The 14,606-nt window shown below is 39.9% G+C and overlaps 1 protein-coding gene across 4 annotated transcripts in view; it reads right to left on the bottom strand.

Moving 5' to 3' along the window:
* Window positions 1-5,470: 5,470 nt before the first annotated feature.
* LOC148517538 (protein Hook homolog 3) overlaps window positions 5,471-14,606 on the bottom strand; it is a 94,539-nt gene continuing 85,403 nt past the window's right edge. For 3 of the 4 annotated variants that reach the window (XM_088478509.1, XM_088478510.1, XM_088478508.1), the window contains 2 exons: window positions 8,233-8,304; window positions 5,471-5,939 (listed from right to left, as the gene is read on the bottom strand). In XM_088478509.1, coding sequence (XP_088334635.1) covers window positions 5,799-5,939; window positions 8,233-8,304 — 213 coding nt within the window. In that variant the 3' untranslated portion in view covers window positions 5,471-5,798. The remainder of the gene's footprint in view (window positions 5,940-8,232; window positions 8,305-14,606) is intronic. The other variant, XM_088478511.1, reaches the window with a different exon arrangement.

Raw genomic sequence — 14,606 nt, 5'->3', positions numbered from 1 at the left:
TACAGACTGTGTTTGCAATCAGATTTGGACGATTTCATTCATTTTAATACTGCCAGAAATCGTTCATCGTTGTAAAAATCGTTCATCAAATCTGACCGTGTGTATGCACCAATACTCTTCTTGCAGTTATTGTGAAGCGTGCTACTAGGCAATTTACATGAAGAAATCAGCTGTAGCAAATGGGTGATCCAAAATATGATAAAGCCTTTTATCCATTAAACTCTAAAAAAAATATTCTCCAAAGTATCAGTAAGACAAATGCCTGAAGACAGACATGACACTATCAAGATCTAACGTTACAATTAACTATTTTTTTCACTAGCTACATTCTGTAATCCAGTGTTTTGTTTGAGGATTGTTAACTTGGTATTCTATACTTGAAGGAAGATTATATCATAATTTGAATGCATGCAATTTTGTTTCACAATGGAGCATGTGTATTTGAGACCAACTGCAATAAAAGCAGGATATAGCATAAAATGGCTTTCTGACTAGAGGTTAATACTCTGTTAAACTGGGTTATCAACCCAGGATCCATGCATCCCAGTAGTTTACAGGCTTCATAATATAAATCCAACCCATAATAGCTATCATGTAACGATAGTCATAGTTGGAACATCTTACACGAGGAGGTGTTATTGCATTTCTAGGTCTGATAATAAACTAGATTTACTCAGGAGAATTACATATATAGGTAAAGAGTTTAAGATGTAACTTGGGTATTGAGATGCCAGTTTAAAAGATCTAATTGTTCATAACAGTCAGAAAAAACATATCCATTAACAGAACCAATATTATAAAATAGTATATTTTATTAAAAAACCTAACCCTCATTTTGATCAATGCGAAATAGCAATCCTTGTATGAATATAGTTTAACCGTATTAGCAATATTTAATTATTTTTTTATGAAAATTTGGAAGTAGAACAATTAAGTGTCATCCTTGTTCCTTGGCAATTATTCTTGTTTGCTTTTCAGCCTAATGATATGTTAAAAAAGGTAAAATTATCATAATACATAAATTATAATGCAACAGCCAGTAATATTAGTTTAGTTCAGATTGAGTGATCTGCAGATATATCTTTAGATAATGGTCATTCATACACACTGAACGGCCATTATCTATCCGGCAGCCGCGGGTCCCACTGGCAGGGAGGCGGGTTGGGGGTGGGGCTGCCCCCTCCCCACGGCTGCTGCTGTGCGTGAAGGTGTCCGTAGACACTTGCCGATGGACAGATATGTCGGCAGAAATATCTGTCCAACGGCTGTGCAGCACAGCCAATGCGATATGTCTGTGAACAACGTGGTTCACAGACATATCGTCTGTACACACTGGCTGCCGGCCAGCAGATATATTGGCCGATCAATTGATCGGCCAGTGTGTACCCAGCATTAGATTGTTAGTAAAGCCTTCTTGTTAGCCTAATTTAAATTCCCCACCCAAGTATCTTCACCACCCTCACCCACAACCCCCTGCTGCTCATTAACTGGACAATGGGGATTCGCAAGGAATTTCCTGTAATGATAACTAAAAGATAGCACACAGTATCAGGAAGTAATATCTTACGTGTTAGAGGAACTACTTTACTAGTACTGCTATATCAAAATAAGCAAACACAAATATATGGCGAGAGAGAGAGAGTTGCAGGCAGAGGGGGGCTTAGTACATCTACCCCAGAGTGAGAGGGCGCTTTAGAGAGACAGAGAAAGACATAGGGGCATATTCAATTGGGGGTGAGGTTTAGCAAATTAAAAACCCTTGCTACCCTCGCACCCAATTTTGGATTACCGCAGGCATGCACGCTCCCGATACCTGTGGTATTCAATTTTAAAAAAGTGGTTGTGGGATTTTCAGAGCTGAAAACCCCTCACCGCATAAAAAACAAAACAAAAAAAAACAACAACAAACACTCACGTGTCCGGTGGTCTCTGTGGCTTCCCCTCCATCTTGTCACTGGGGAGGGGTCTGACAGTCTGCAGGGGCTGCTGGGAGATGTAGTTCTCCCAGCGCCAGCTACACTAGGAATACACTTACAGGGGTGGGGGTCAAAACACATTGGGGGTCACTCACATACACACTTACAAACACTCACATACTCACCATGCTGCAGAAGAGCCGGCTCCCGACGCTGGATGCAGAAGACACCGATTCGGAAGGTGAATAATTAAGGAGTAATTAAGCCAATTGGAAACTTTCATTTACTTAATTAGTCCTCAGGGGGAGTGCCGCCGGGGTCCCACAGAGCAAGTCCCGCTGATTTGTTCCAAACGATTTTAGGAAAAAAATCAGACTTGTTCTGGAGATGTGAGAAAAAAGAGGCAGTGGTTTCAAATCGCCGCGTCTTATTTTCAGTCCCTTAATTGAATAGCAAAACCACGTTCCGCAAGGTTTTTTACGCTTCCACCCGCAATTGGATTCCTTACATTGAGGGAGAGAGAGAAATGGAGTAATAGGCAGAGAGAGGAAGAGAAGGAGCTTGACAGAGAGAAAAACACCTACTTCCATGGCATCAGATTAAACTTAAGATAATACAGCAAAGACGACGACACAACCTAAGGAAAAGTCTCCACCTACTCATATCACACTCTGCAGAGCTGCAGCTTCTACTTGACGGCAAAAAAAGACTATTCTTACGCGATTATATCTGTAAAGGGGCACATCCACTAGGCGACTAGTGAAGGACTAAACGATAACGATATAGTTATCGTTCAGCTGTTCATTAAACTGTGCAGTGCCTATACTGGACGTTATATCATTCAGTGTAGACACACTCCCTGAACATGGTCAATCTGTCGTTATCGGCATATTGACTGGCATGTACAGGCGGTGATTGATGTCGGAAACGACCAAAGGAGTGCGCATCGCTGGTAGTTTCCGACATTATTGTGCACGATTTTTGCACGATTAATGAGCGATTGAACGATAACGATGTCGTTATCATTCAATCGCTCATTAATATCGCCTAGTCGATGTGCGCATTAAGACATAACCAGGTAACCTAGTATTGAACTCTTGATTTACTATGTAATGCCTTGAGAACTTTGGAACATTTTGCTCTCTGCTGGGCAGACTACCTCCAGTCTACAGAGCGGTAGAGCGTTGACATAGAGCAGGCCGGCATGGGAAGCAGCTGTCTAGTCTGACAAGCCTGATTATACTTGCTCCTGAGCCTGTTTCCTCTATACTTCACATCTCTACTGACTTATAGGCTGAAGAAAGCGAGCATAATGCTCAGTGTTTCCAGGGTTCCAGGAGTTTTTTTGTTTACTATAGAGTGCTAAGTCACTAAGTAATAAAGCAGTAACACAAGAGCTCCTGTTGACACGTACGTTTTAAATGTTCACTAGATCCAGATACAGGTGCGTCTGAAATTAACATTATCTGGTAATATTCATAAGTGTGAATGCAAAGGTTTACATCCCCAGAAAACACTCATCATTAATGTTGTTAGCTAACTGAATGGAAGCAATCAGACGTTCCAAGTAGCTTCTTGCATTTCCCTTCAACAGACTTTCACAAAGTTATATTTGTCCCTTTAGTATAAGTAACTGAATTTTAATATATTTGAATTTATAATTAAGTCTCACAATGGAAGTTTATAAAATAATTTCAATACAGCTTTATAAACCAATGTTCACTTTCTACAAGATAGCTGGATGGTAAACGTTGGCCTAATATTCAGTATTCTTTAGCGATCAGTCAGATATTTCTGTTTATTAGCAGGCATAATACTACGCCCACCCATCCAAATATGTTATTTTACTCTGCATCAACTTTTATTTCACTGGGCAAGGCAATAACAGATATTGTATAAAGTATTTCCAATTGAAAGTCCCTTTGATTGTTTTGGCATGCATGATAATATTTCAAAGAAAACGGCTTCCAAAATGGTCTTTTTTTTATTTTTTTAAATGCAGTATGTTGGTTGAGTAATAGCTATCACTACCTGCTACAAACAAACCTGCTATTTTTCAATCAACAGTACTGCATTCATGTTATGGTATTATTCATGCAGAGTGCTACAGTGATGCCATAGAAATTGCTATTTAACAAATATGGTTTCATATGAGGAAATTAACAAATGCTCCTAAGCTGCATAAATGCAACAAGAGTCATATAAAAAGAATGAAAGCTCATATGATAACTGACACATGCCTATTCTTCATTAAGGTATACAAAACAATAGAACCTAATCAAACTACTATACCAATGTGTATCCATGGCCTACACACAATGTGGGAAGCGACGATATATGCATCCAATCAGATGAGTAGAAACTAATCACTGTGTGATGTCACTGGATCCAAGAACACAGATTTATTCTTTCAGTAGGTAACCCATTGTGTGAAGGAGATAGGAAGATGAATGAATATTTATATATATATATATATATATATATATATATATATATATATATATATATATATATCCATACATACACACTGATTTTAGATAGACTCTAGATATTAGGCAGGTCTTCATATTTTGCATAACATTTCCGACATTGAAACAATCCAATTAACTGTCCTCTAAGTTACTGCAACGTAGACCCACATCACAATGGAAACCTAAATCAACACTGAACACACTCGTACAAATTAAAGTGCTACCATATCATTTATATTACGAAGGTCATCTAATTAAATAGTAATTGTATTTAAATAGTATTTATAGTGGCACAAATTACATTCACTTTTTGTGAACAAAATTGAAAAAATAATATAAAAATGCCTCCTGGTGTAATAAATTATGCAAATGATTGATTCCCTTATTTCCCACATTTTTATTTGGAGCACAATCATTTCATGGATTGCACCTATTTCATTCTGAATTGCAGAAGTTCCAGAACACACAGTAGCTTGTGGAGGTTTGGTGTGCTGTAGAGAGTGGTAAATATGTAGTCAGACCATACAGAACTTTCCAGTAAGTTGCCCAGCCAATTGCAGCACTTAAATGATTTATACACATATTCCTGAAAATTCAGTTTGACATTCTGTGCATACAAAGGGCTTTTCTTGAGTCAGTTTAACCAACCTCTGTTGTACGACATAAAAGTACATACCACAATGAAAAGTGACCACACACTTGCATATATGTACATTTAGAGAAGGCTTGTGCAAAATAAACGTGTTTTTAAGACATCATGTAATTACCACAATGTATGGATTATGGCATGACTATTTAAATACTGCTTGGGTGTGATAAAGGTAATACTCTGCACAGAATGCTCCTTGTTCTGTTAAAACAACACACTGTGCCCAAAGTATTCACTGCACTGTAGGGGGCACTGTGACAGACTATGACGTACACTGTTGCGGCACCTGGCAGTGGACGCTTCTCTCCCTAAATTAAGTCAGGAAGTCAATGAACTTGAAGTAATTGCCCTGACAGCACTGTGGCATTTGCTCACATACATATACATTTCATCTCCTGCCTATATTCATCATTCATAAGACCACATAGAAAGACAAGATTTGAATTTCTTCTTTTAAATCAATGGTTTGTGTAAGAAACATTTCAGTTGTCCTGAGATCAGAACTAGAACATAAAAAATGTAAAATAAAAATATGACTCCCACCCCCCTGAACTTTACACCTCATTTTGGAGTGTAAAACTTTTTGGCACTTTCAAAGTAAAGTAATTTAAGATTGCCAATTATAGATAAAATCTATAAATCTAACAACAAAAGTGTATTAAAAAGAGAGGGAACAAATGAAAAGCACAATGGTGACATTTCCTGAAATGTAGTTATATGCAACCCAAGTTTATGGTGCAGATTTTCCAGCATAAGGTTCTTCTACCTCGCTGTAGCTGGTTGGACGTGCCCTGGGTAAGACCTCCTTGAACTTGTAGCTTGTCTTTGTCTTGCAAGGAACGACTGTCCTGAGCCCGTGTTTGCTAGTCTGTCTTCTGCTGCTTTTTTGTGTAAATTCATGCCCTGAGGATAAGGAAAAACCATAGAAAGAAAGACTTTAATGAGCCCTTGACAGCAACAGTACATTTTGCAAGGTCAGTTGGAGTCCATTCCATTTAGCTACTAGCCTGGTTATTGTTTTCATAGTAAAACATTAGCATTAAAGTCTGCTTACAGAGTGATATTCTGATTGATGAGCAGCACATGTCCTTACCTCACATTACACAAGTGCCCAAACCCACCTGTGCAAGGTCACGTCAGAGGCCATACATGCCGATAGATGGGATCAGTCACACATCAGACACAAATTATACATTCTGTGAGCAACATTTTTCCATGCTTCTTAACTGTCATGTATATACAATAAATGAAAAGGGCACATTCTGTACATTGTCTGAATGTTTTACTATGTTGCTCAGAATTTTTTTTTTTTTTTTTTTTATCTATTCTTGGTCCATTTAAAATTATAGTATTATTCTGCTAATAGATCTTATTGTGAAACATCTCTAAATTCCATAAAAATATAAGGCATATCGGTAAATTACAGAGTAAATAGAGCCACTTGTAGTCAAACACAATATATTAATAATTATGTATTACACAAAGCTTAATGATACATATTAAGTGCTTAAAATTCAATTTGTCAAAATGTATTAATTCACTCATTAACACCCTACACACTCCTTTGGTTTCATAGCCCTGTTCTCTCCTGGTACATCTCCTACCTTTCTGAATGCTCCTTCTAAGTCTCTAATGTAAAAGATTCTGGCCCTCATTCAGAGCCGTACGCTCTGAGCAGAGCGCACGCTCTGAATGAGGGCCGGGCTCCATTTTCTGTGGGTCGAGACCATCGCGACCATCGAATTTGCGAGCCGGAGCCTGCGGTTGAGGTTTTCAACCGCAAGCTCCGGAGTGATTTTGGCTCTATCAGAGCCAAAATCACTCCCACTGACATCACTAGTGATGTCAGTGGGCCGGCTTCTGACGGGAGGCATTCCCTTAGGAACGCCCCCGTCAGGGAGGCACGCCCCCGGCACGCCCACCAAAGGGGGCGTGCTGTCAATCAACATTGACAGCACGCCCCCTTTGATCGGACACAACGAGCGAAGGACTTTCCTTGGCTCGTCGCGTCTGGCGCATGCGCACGACGGAGCTCCCTCCGTCGTGCGCATGCTCAGTGCACACCATCGACCCACTTGCGAGCGGACAGCCGCTCGCGAGTGGGTCTGAATCAGGCCCGCTGTTCTCAGGCCCATGCTTTTCTCTCTTTGTCTCTCAGTAAGCTAATGAGCTCCTGGGCTCTCCAGCACTAACGCTATGCAGATGACACAGACCTTCCCCTTCTTTTCATTCTCTTGCATCCTGGGCATCACTAGCATCGTCACCACTGTCATATGCCTGTGCATGCTTTGCCAAACTCATTCAGCTTGTTCTGCTTTATTTGCAATTAGCAGTTTGTAAGATTTGTAATTCTGAATGCCTAGTACAGCAGAGTTTTGTGGCGACTACAAATAATCTATGATTGTCATTTATACACATGGGCACAATCGCCAACATAATTGATATGCTTTGCTCTGCTATATTTTATCAAAGTAATGAAGAATTAGGAAAGTCTGAATAATATAGACCATTTTACCTTTGTACTTTAAAAATAAGCATAAAATTGTGAGGTTTATATGTACTTTAAGTGAAACAGCTAATGAAGGAGTTATTAATAATTGAACACATTTTGTTGGGATGCAAAGAGATTCTGAAGTCTTCACTCCAAAAGACTGCATACACATAAAAATATTAAAAAAAATAACACAGAAAATTAAAAAAATTGTCTAAAATATTCAGCTAATTCACTAGTCTTTAGCGTTAAACTGTTGAAAGGGACTCCGGTCTCTACAGAGGCTTAGCAGGCTATGGGCAGTTCTACTGCAGCCACAGGTTAGGTACGGGAATCCGGCAGTCGGGATGCCGGAGGTCAACATACAGACAGCAGCATCCCGACAGTCAGAATCCCGATGCCTGCAGGTAAGTACCCCTACCCTAACCCCGCCAGCATTTCTGACCGCTGGGTTCCAAACCACATCCCGCAGCCATAGTAGGGCAAATAGCTATTCATGATACTTGGTTCAAACTTGAAGATGTGACCTTTGAGACAGTAGAAGGAGCTGCTATAGACAAGAATATAAAGCATATGTTCAGCTCCTTGAACATGGAGACACTGCAGTAAAGGCAATGCAATCTTTTAGACCGCTAAATACAGGCTAGGGGTCTATTTTGCATATTTACATCTCCAAGAACAATGGAAAGCCTTTGGGATTCTTACCATATTATACCAAGCACTAACAATAAGCTTTTCTTCTTGATCTCGCTGTGTCTTTGTTTTTTCAAATTCTTTCTAAAACGGAACGAAAAAAAAATACATCAGACCATTAAGGTAAGATACACTGTATATGATGTATGGCTCATTGTTATTGATTTCAATATTAATATGTTCAATCTGGTCCTAGGTAAACAAACACTGTTAAAAGGTTTAAATACCCCCAAAAAATGCTAATCAAAATTAAAGCTACATTAATAATAATAATACATTTCTTTAAGTATCCATTCGCACATTACCAAAAACTATTCATTTTCTATGTCATGTAGCCTGGTGTGCAGAAAGACTTGGATGCCCAGACTAATCAATTACAATTACCAATCTGCAGCAGGACATAAAATAAAACCCCTTACAATCTAGTATTTTTTCCCTCAAAGCCATCAGGGATACAGACAATAAGCTCTACACCTAATATAGACGGGACACCTTTGTGACTTCAGTCACTGCCGAGCAGGGTGAGCCAACACATAGCAAAACAAGGAGGAGACATTCGAAGGCTGACACAAAACACAAATGGACCATAAACCGGAGCATAATTTTGCATGAAAGTCTGTCTAACCCAGCCAGACACAGCCTGGATACAGATCAGTCTAGCCCTTCCATGGACCCTAATCCAAAAAGGACAGCAAAAGGACCAACTATAGACCACAACTAAAATTTGAGTACTTGTTTAAAAAAAAAAAAAAAAAGCTTGGAAATAGAAATGGAGAAGGAACAAATGTGGCTGAAATTCAGGGCTGAAACCACTTTTAGAAAGTATTTGGATACAGTATGGAGCATTGCCATATTCTGAGAAAAAAAGCTTCAAAGGCAGATAGGAGAGAAACTCAGCCAGCTCTGAGAATAATTGAGTGGAACTGGAAGGAATAACCTGGAACCAGATTTGACAATCAGCAGAATTGGATCCATATTCTTAGTCTGCCAGAATGCCTGTTTATTGTTCCACAGAACAGATGTTTTACACTTACAAAAGAGAAGAAAACAAAAAAAAAAATCTAATAATTTCAAAGCTTCTGGCTGAGTGTTCAAAGGCAAAATGGGACCTTTGTCTCCTGTTGCCCGTCTACTATCCATCACCAGGTAGTAAAATGCTGCCATAACGAGTTTAGATGGTCAGCCCTGGAAAGCCCTCCTGCAACTCGTACATAAAAATGGCTTCCTTTATCCTTTACTACCCAAACCGTAACAGGTGGCCATAGGACTGCTTCAAAAGCAGAATAGATGACTAAACAAAAATGGGTTGTTCGCTGCAAATGACAATCCCAACCCATTCTAATAGTCCAACCCAGCAACAATGCAAAAAAGCTTATTGTATATACTACAGAGATGTCACCCATGCTGCCTGGACTAGAATGGAAACATATACTACATGCCCAAAAGTGTGTGGACAACAGAAAATCACACGCATATGTGCTCGTTCCAAAACCATGGGCATTATTATGGAAATAGTCCACCTTCACTGCTTCTGGGAAGGCTTTCTACTAGATTTCAAAATATGGCTGCAGGGATCCGCATCCATTCAGACACAATAGCATTAGTGAAATTGGGCACAGATATAGGCTGAAGAGGCCTGGCCTGCAATCAGTGTTCCAATGAATTTCAAAGTTGTTTGATGGAGTTGATGTCAGTCAAGTTCTTCCACATCAGACTCTCAACCTCTCTGTGTGTGCAGGGGCATTGTCATGCGGAAACAGAAAAGGCCTACCCAAGCTGCTGCTGTAAAGTTGAAATCACACAACTCTCTAAAATGTCATTTTATGCTGTAGAATTAAGATTTCCCTTCACTGAAATGGAGGGGCCCAGGCAAAACGATGAAAAACAGTCCTCGGTCATTATTTCACCTCAACCAAACTTTAAAGTACACATTCGGGCAAGTAAGTATACTCCTGGCATCCTAGAAACGCTGGCACTATCAGATGGTGAAATGTGATTGGTCACTTCAAAAAAAGCGTTTCCACTGCTCCATGTCCAATGGCGGAATGAGTTACATCACCGAAGCTGACATTTTAAATTAAGTATGGTGATCTGAGACTTGTGTGCAGCTGCTTGGCCATGGAAACCCAATCTAGGAGGTTCCTGACTAACCGTTATTGTGCCAATGTTGCTTCCTGAGGCAGTTTGGAACTTTCTAGCGAGTGTTGTAACTGAGGACAGATGATTTTCTATGTGATCATCACTCAACAGTCTCATTCTGTGAGCCTGCAGGCCTACCGCTTAATGAGTAAAACTAGGTACACACCTGAACGATGGTGCAACATAGCAATGTAAGAATATATCACATTGCCATACAAACTACACGATCATCAGTATAACACCGCATCATTCTTGGAATCATCCCATCTGACGTGCAGCACATCAGACGAGGCGATGCAATGAGCGACGTATGTAAAATATACAGTCAGGTGCATAAATATTGGGAAATTGACAGAATTTTCATATTTTGGCCTCTATTCACCACCACAATGGCTTTGAAATGAAACAAACAAGATGTGCTTTAACTGCAGACTTTTAGATTTAATTTGAGGGTAATTACATCCAAATCAGGTGAACGGTGTAGGAATTACAACGGTTTCTATAGGTGCCTCCCACTTTTTAAGGGGCCAAAAGTAATGGGACTATCAACTCAAAAACTATTTCATGGACAGGTGTGGGCTATTCCCTCGTTATTTCATTATCAATTAAGCAGGTAAAAGGTCTGGAATTGATTCTAGGTGTGACATTTGCATTTGGAATCAGTTGCTGTCGACTCTCAATATGAGATCCAAAGAGCTGTCACTATCAGTGAAGCAAGCCATCATTAGGCTGAAAAATCAAAATAAACCCATCAGAAAGATAGAAAACATTAGGTTTGGCCAAATCAGCTGTTTGGAACATTCTTAAAAAGAAAGAATGCGCACCGGAGAGCTCAGCAACACCAAAAGACCTAAAGACCACGGTGTAATCCACTATGGTGGATGACAGAAGAATTATTTCCCTGGTGAAGAAAAACCCCTTCACAGCAATTGGTCAAATCAAGAACACTCTCCAGGAGGTAGGTGTATATGTGTCAAAGTCATCAAGAGAAGACTTCACAAGAGTGAATATAGAGGGTTCACCACAAGATGTAAACCATTGGTGAACCACAAAACCAGGAAGACCAGATTAGAGTTTGCCAAACAACATCTAAAAAAGCCATTACAGTTCTGGAACAACATCCTATGGACAGATGAGACAAAGATCAACTTGTACCAGAGTGATGGGAAGAGAAGAGTATGGAGAAGGAAAGGAACTGCTCATGATCCAAAACATACCACCTCATCAGTGAAGCATGGTGGTGGTAGTGTCATGGCATGGGCATGTATGGGTGCCAATGGAACTGTTTCCCTTGTATTTATTGATGATGTGACTGCTGACAAAAGCAGCAGAATGAATTCTGAAGTGTTTCGGGCAATATTATATGCTCATATTCAGTCAAATGCTTCAGAACTCATTGGATGGCGCTTCATAGAGCAGATGGACAATGACCCGAAGCATACTGCAAAAGCAACCAAAGAGTTTTTTAAGGCTAAAAAGTGGAATGTTATGCAATGGCCAAGTCAATCCCCTGACCTGAATCCGATTGAGCATGCATTTCACTTGATGAAGACAAAATTGAAGGGAAAATGCCCCAAGAACAAGCAGGAACTGAAGACATTTGCATTAGAGGCCTGGCAGAGCATCACCAGGGATGAAATCCAGCGTCTGGTGATATCTATACGTTCCAGACTTCAGGCTGTAATTTCCTGCAAAGGATTTGCAACAAAGTATTAAAAAGTGAAAGTTAGATTTAGGATTGTTTAGTTTGTCCCATTACTTTTGGCCCCTTAAAAAGTGGGAGGCACATATAGAAACCGTTGTGAACGGTGTAGGAATTACCTGATTTGTATGTAATTACCCTCAAATTAAATCTGAAAGTCTGCAGTTAAAGCACATCTTGTTTGTTTCATTTCAAAGCCATTGTGGTGGTGAATAGAGGCCAAAATATGAAAATTCTGTCAATGTCCCAATATTTATGCACCTGACTGTAGATTGGTTGTACACAGTAACCAATGGTCATGCAAATTGGGCGAAAGTACCATGTTTGCATGATAGACCGTATAGTGTGTAACCAAATTAAGTTGTTGAGGCTCCATGTTTCCAGCTCTAGCAGGACAGAAGTGTTCTTAATATCTATATATATCCTATTAAAATACTACCTCAGTCTCAAAACTGCAGAGAAGGCAAAACACACAAGGGGATATTAATGTCAGTTGCTAATTTTACTGCAACATGGGACACAAAAGTTTATAGCCTGTGCATATGTTATTTCCCAACTAAACTAAAATTAAATACAGCTAAATGCAATTATATAATCTGTAAAAAAAGATTTTTACTGATACATTTCAAGATTACAGTACATCAGCTTGAAAGAAGTGTTCTGTGGTACATGTACAGTAGTGAGAGACCCACACAATTGTTTCTAAAAAGAATTACACAAGGGTAATAAAGCAATGGTGCCAACGTTGAAAGTAGCTTACTTCTCGTGATAAATGTTTTTTAAAGTTTGGAATTGAATCAATCACCAAGGAATGTAATGGAAAGATCAATCCAAGCATAAACAGGCGATGTGCAATAATTGCCCCAAAGAGCATCGGGAGCAATCATTTATAAAAAAACATAGGCTTGTATAAATAATTAGTTCTGCTGGCACAATGCTGTATTTGGTGATTACCAACATATATGTTGTGGGTAGGAGAGTGTTATGCTGGCATGGTCTTTCATAGTGTGGGAATTTGATTGTAGGGGAATATTATGTTGGCTTAGGACTGTATATGATAGGCTTGGAGATGTTGTGGCATTACATAATGTTAGAGACAGGCTAGGGTGCCAGGAGCCAGAGATCATGTATCTTGTGCCATGAGCCCTCATCCCTTGTTTGATGCTTAGACAAGGGACTGTAGAAGTGGTGGGATACATCTATATCCTGGGTCCAGTACAATTCTTTCTTTACATCTCTCCAGACATCTGGATATATGTTGTTTTTTCTCATGTACTGTATACACCCAATGCTTTGAGATTATGGTTAAAATAATTGGTTATGTGAATCACAAAATCCACTGCTGACAGAGAAACAGAATAAGCTGCTTACTGTACTTTTCATGTATGCAGGTGGCCTGACAATTACATTGGCTGATCAGATTTTGGAACATTGTTGCAAAAATCACTGGGATTATTTAAAAGATACATGTATTAGATACACTGTGCATGTTACTTATTATTGTTGGCTATTTCTTATCTCCTGTTCTATTTTTATGATTTGAACAGCAATTCACTCAATAGAATCAGTCTTGATATGCGATTTATGATCAATATCCCTGTGTGTGTATAGCTTCTTTGTTTTTCCTTTTTTAGGATACCAGGTCATATAGCAAGCAATTGCATACTTTTGGAAAAGGAGTTTGTGGATATTGGAGACTTCAATAAGGATTTTATAATATTTGGATAATCCTAATCCTGTTGATCTCATACTTATGAGACATAGGCCCTCATTCAGAGCCGTACGCTCTGAGCAGAGCGCACGCTCTGCATGAGGGCCGGGCTCCATTTTCATGGAGCGTCCTCCTGGACGCTCGTATAGCTGTGGGTCACCACCCACAGGCTATACGAGCGTGCATTTTGATGGCCGCGATGGTCGTGACCATCGCGACCATCGAAATTGCGAGCCGGAGCCTGCGGTTGAGGTTTTCAACCGCAAGCTCCGGAGTGATTTTGGCTCTATCAGAGCCAAAATCACTCCCACTGACATCACTAGTGATGTCAGTGGTCCGGCTTCTGACGGGAGGCGTTCCCGTGGGAACACCCCCGTCAGGGAGGCACGCCCCCGGCACGCCCACCAAAGGGGGCGTGCTGTCAATCAACATTGACAGCACGCCCCCTTTGATCGGACACAACGAGCGAAGGAAAGTCCTTCGCTCGTCGTGTCTGGCTCATGCGCACGACGGAGCTCCCTCCGTCGTGCGCATGCTCTGTGCAGACCATCGACCCACTTGCGAGCGGACAGCCGCTCGCGAGTGGGTCTGAATCAGGCCCATAGTTTGTGTGCTGCAGCTTTATATCCCTCTAGGCATTTGTCTTAAACAAATTATTTATATAAAGGGATTTAGATATTTTCGCCACCTTAACTGCTTTTTTGTATCATTACGTGATTATGACATTTATGAATAATGAATAATAAAACTTTTAATAAAAAGTTTTAAACTATATTTGTTGATGCACTTTTCTCATCAAATAAGAGCCCCAAAATAAGTTATTTTGTCTTTTTT

The sequence above is a fragment of the Taudactylus pleione genome, unplaced genomic scaffold (genome assembly GCF_031769625.1).
Source record: "Taudactylus pleione unplaced genomic scaffold, aTauple2 ptg000214l, whole genome shotgun sequence".
Classification (NCBI taxonomy): Eukaryota; Metazoa; Chordata; class Amphibia; order Anura; family Myobatrachidae; genus Taudactylus; species Taudactylus pleione.
Note: the sequence above shows the minus strand (reverse complement) of the source record. Positions and strands in the feature narration are given on the sequence as shown.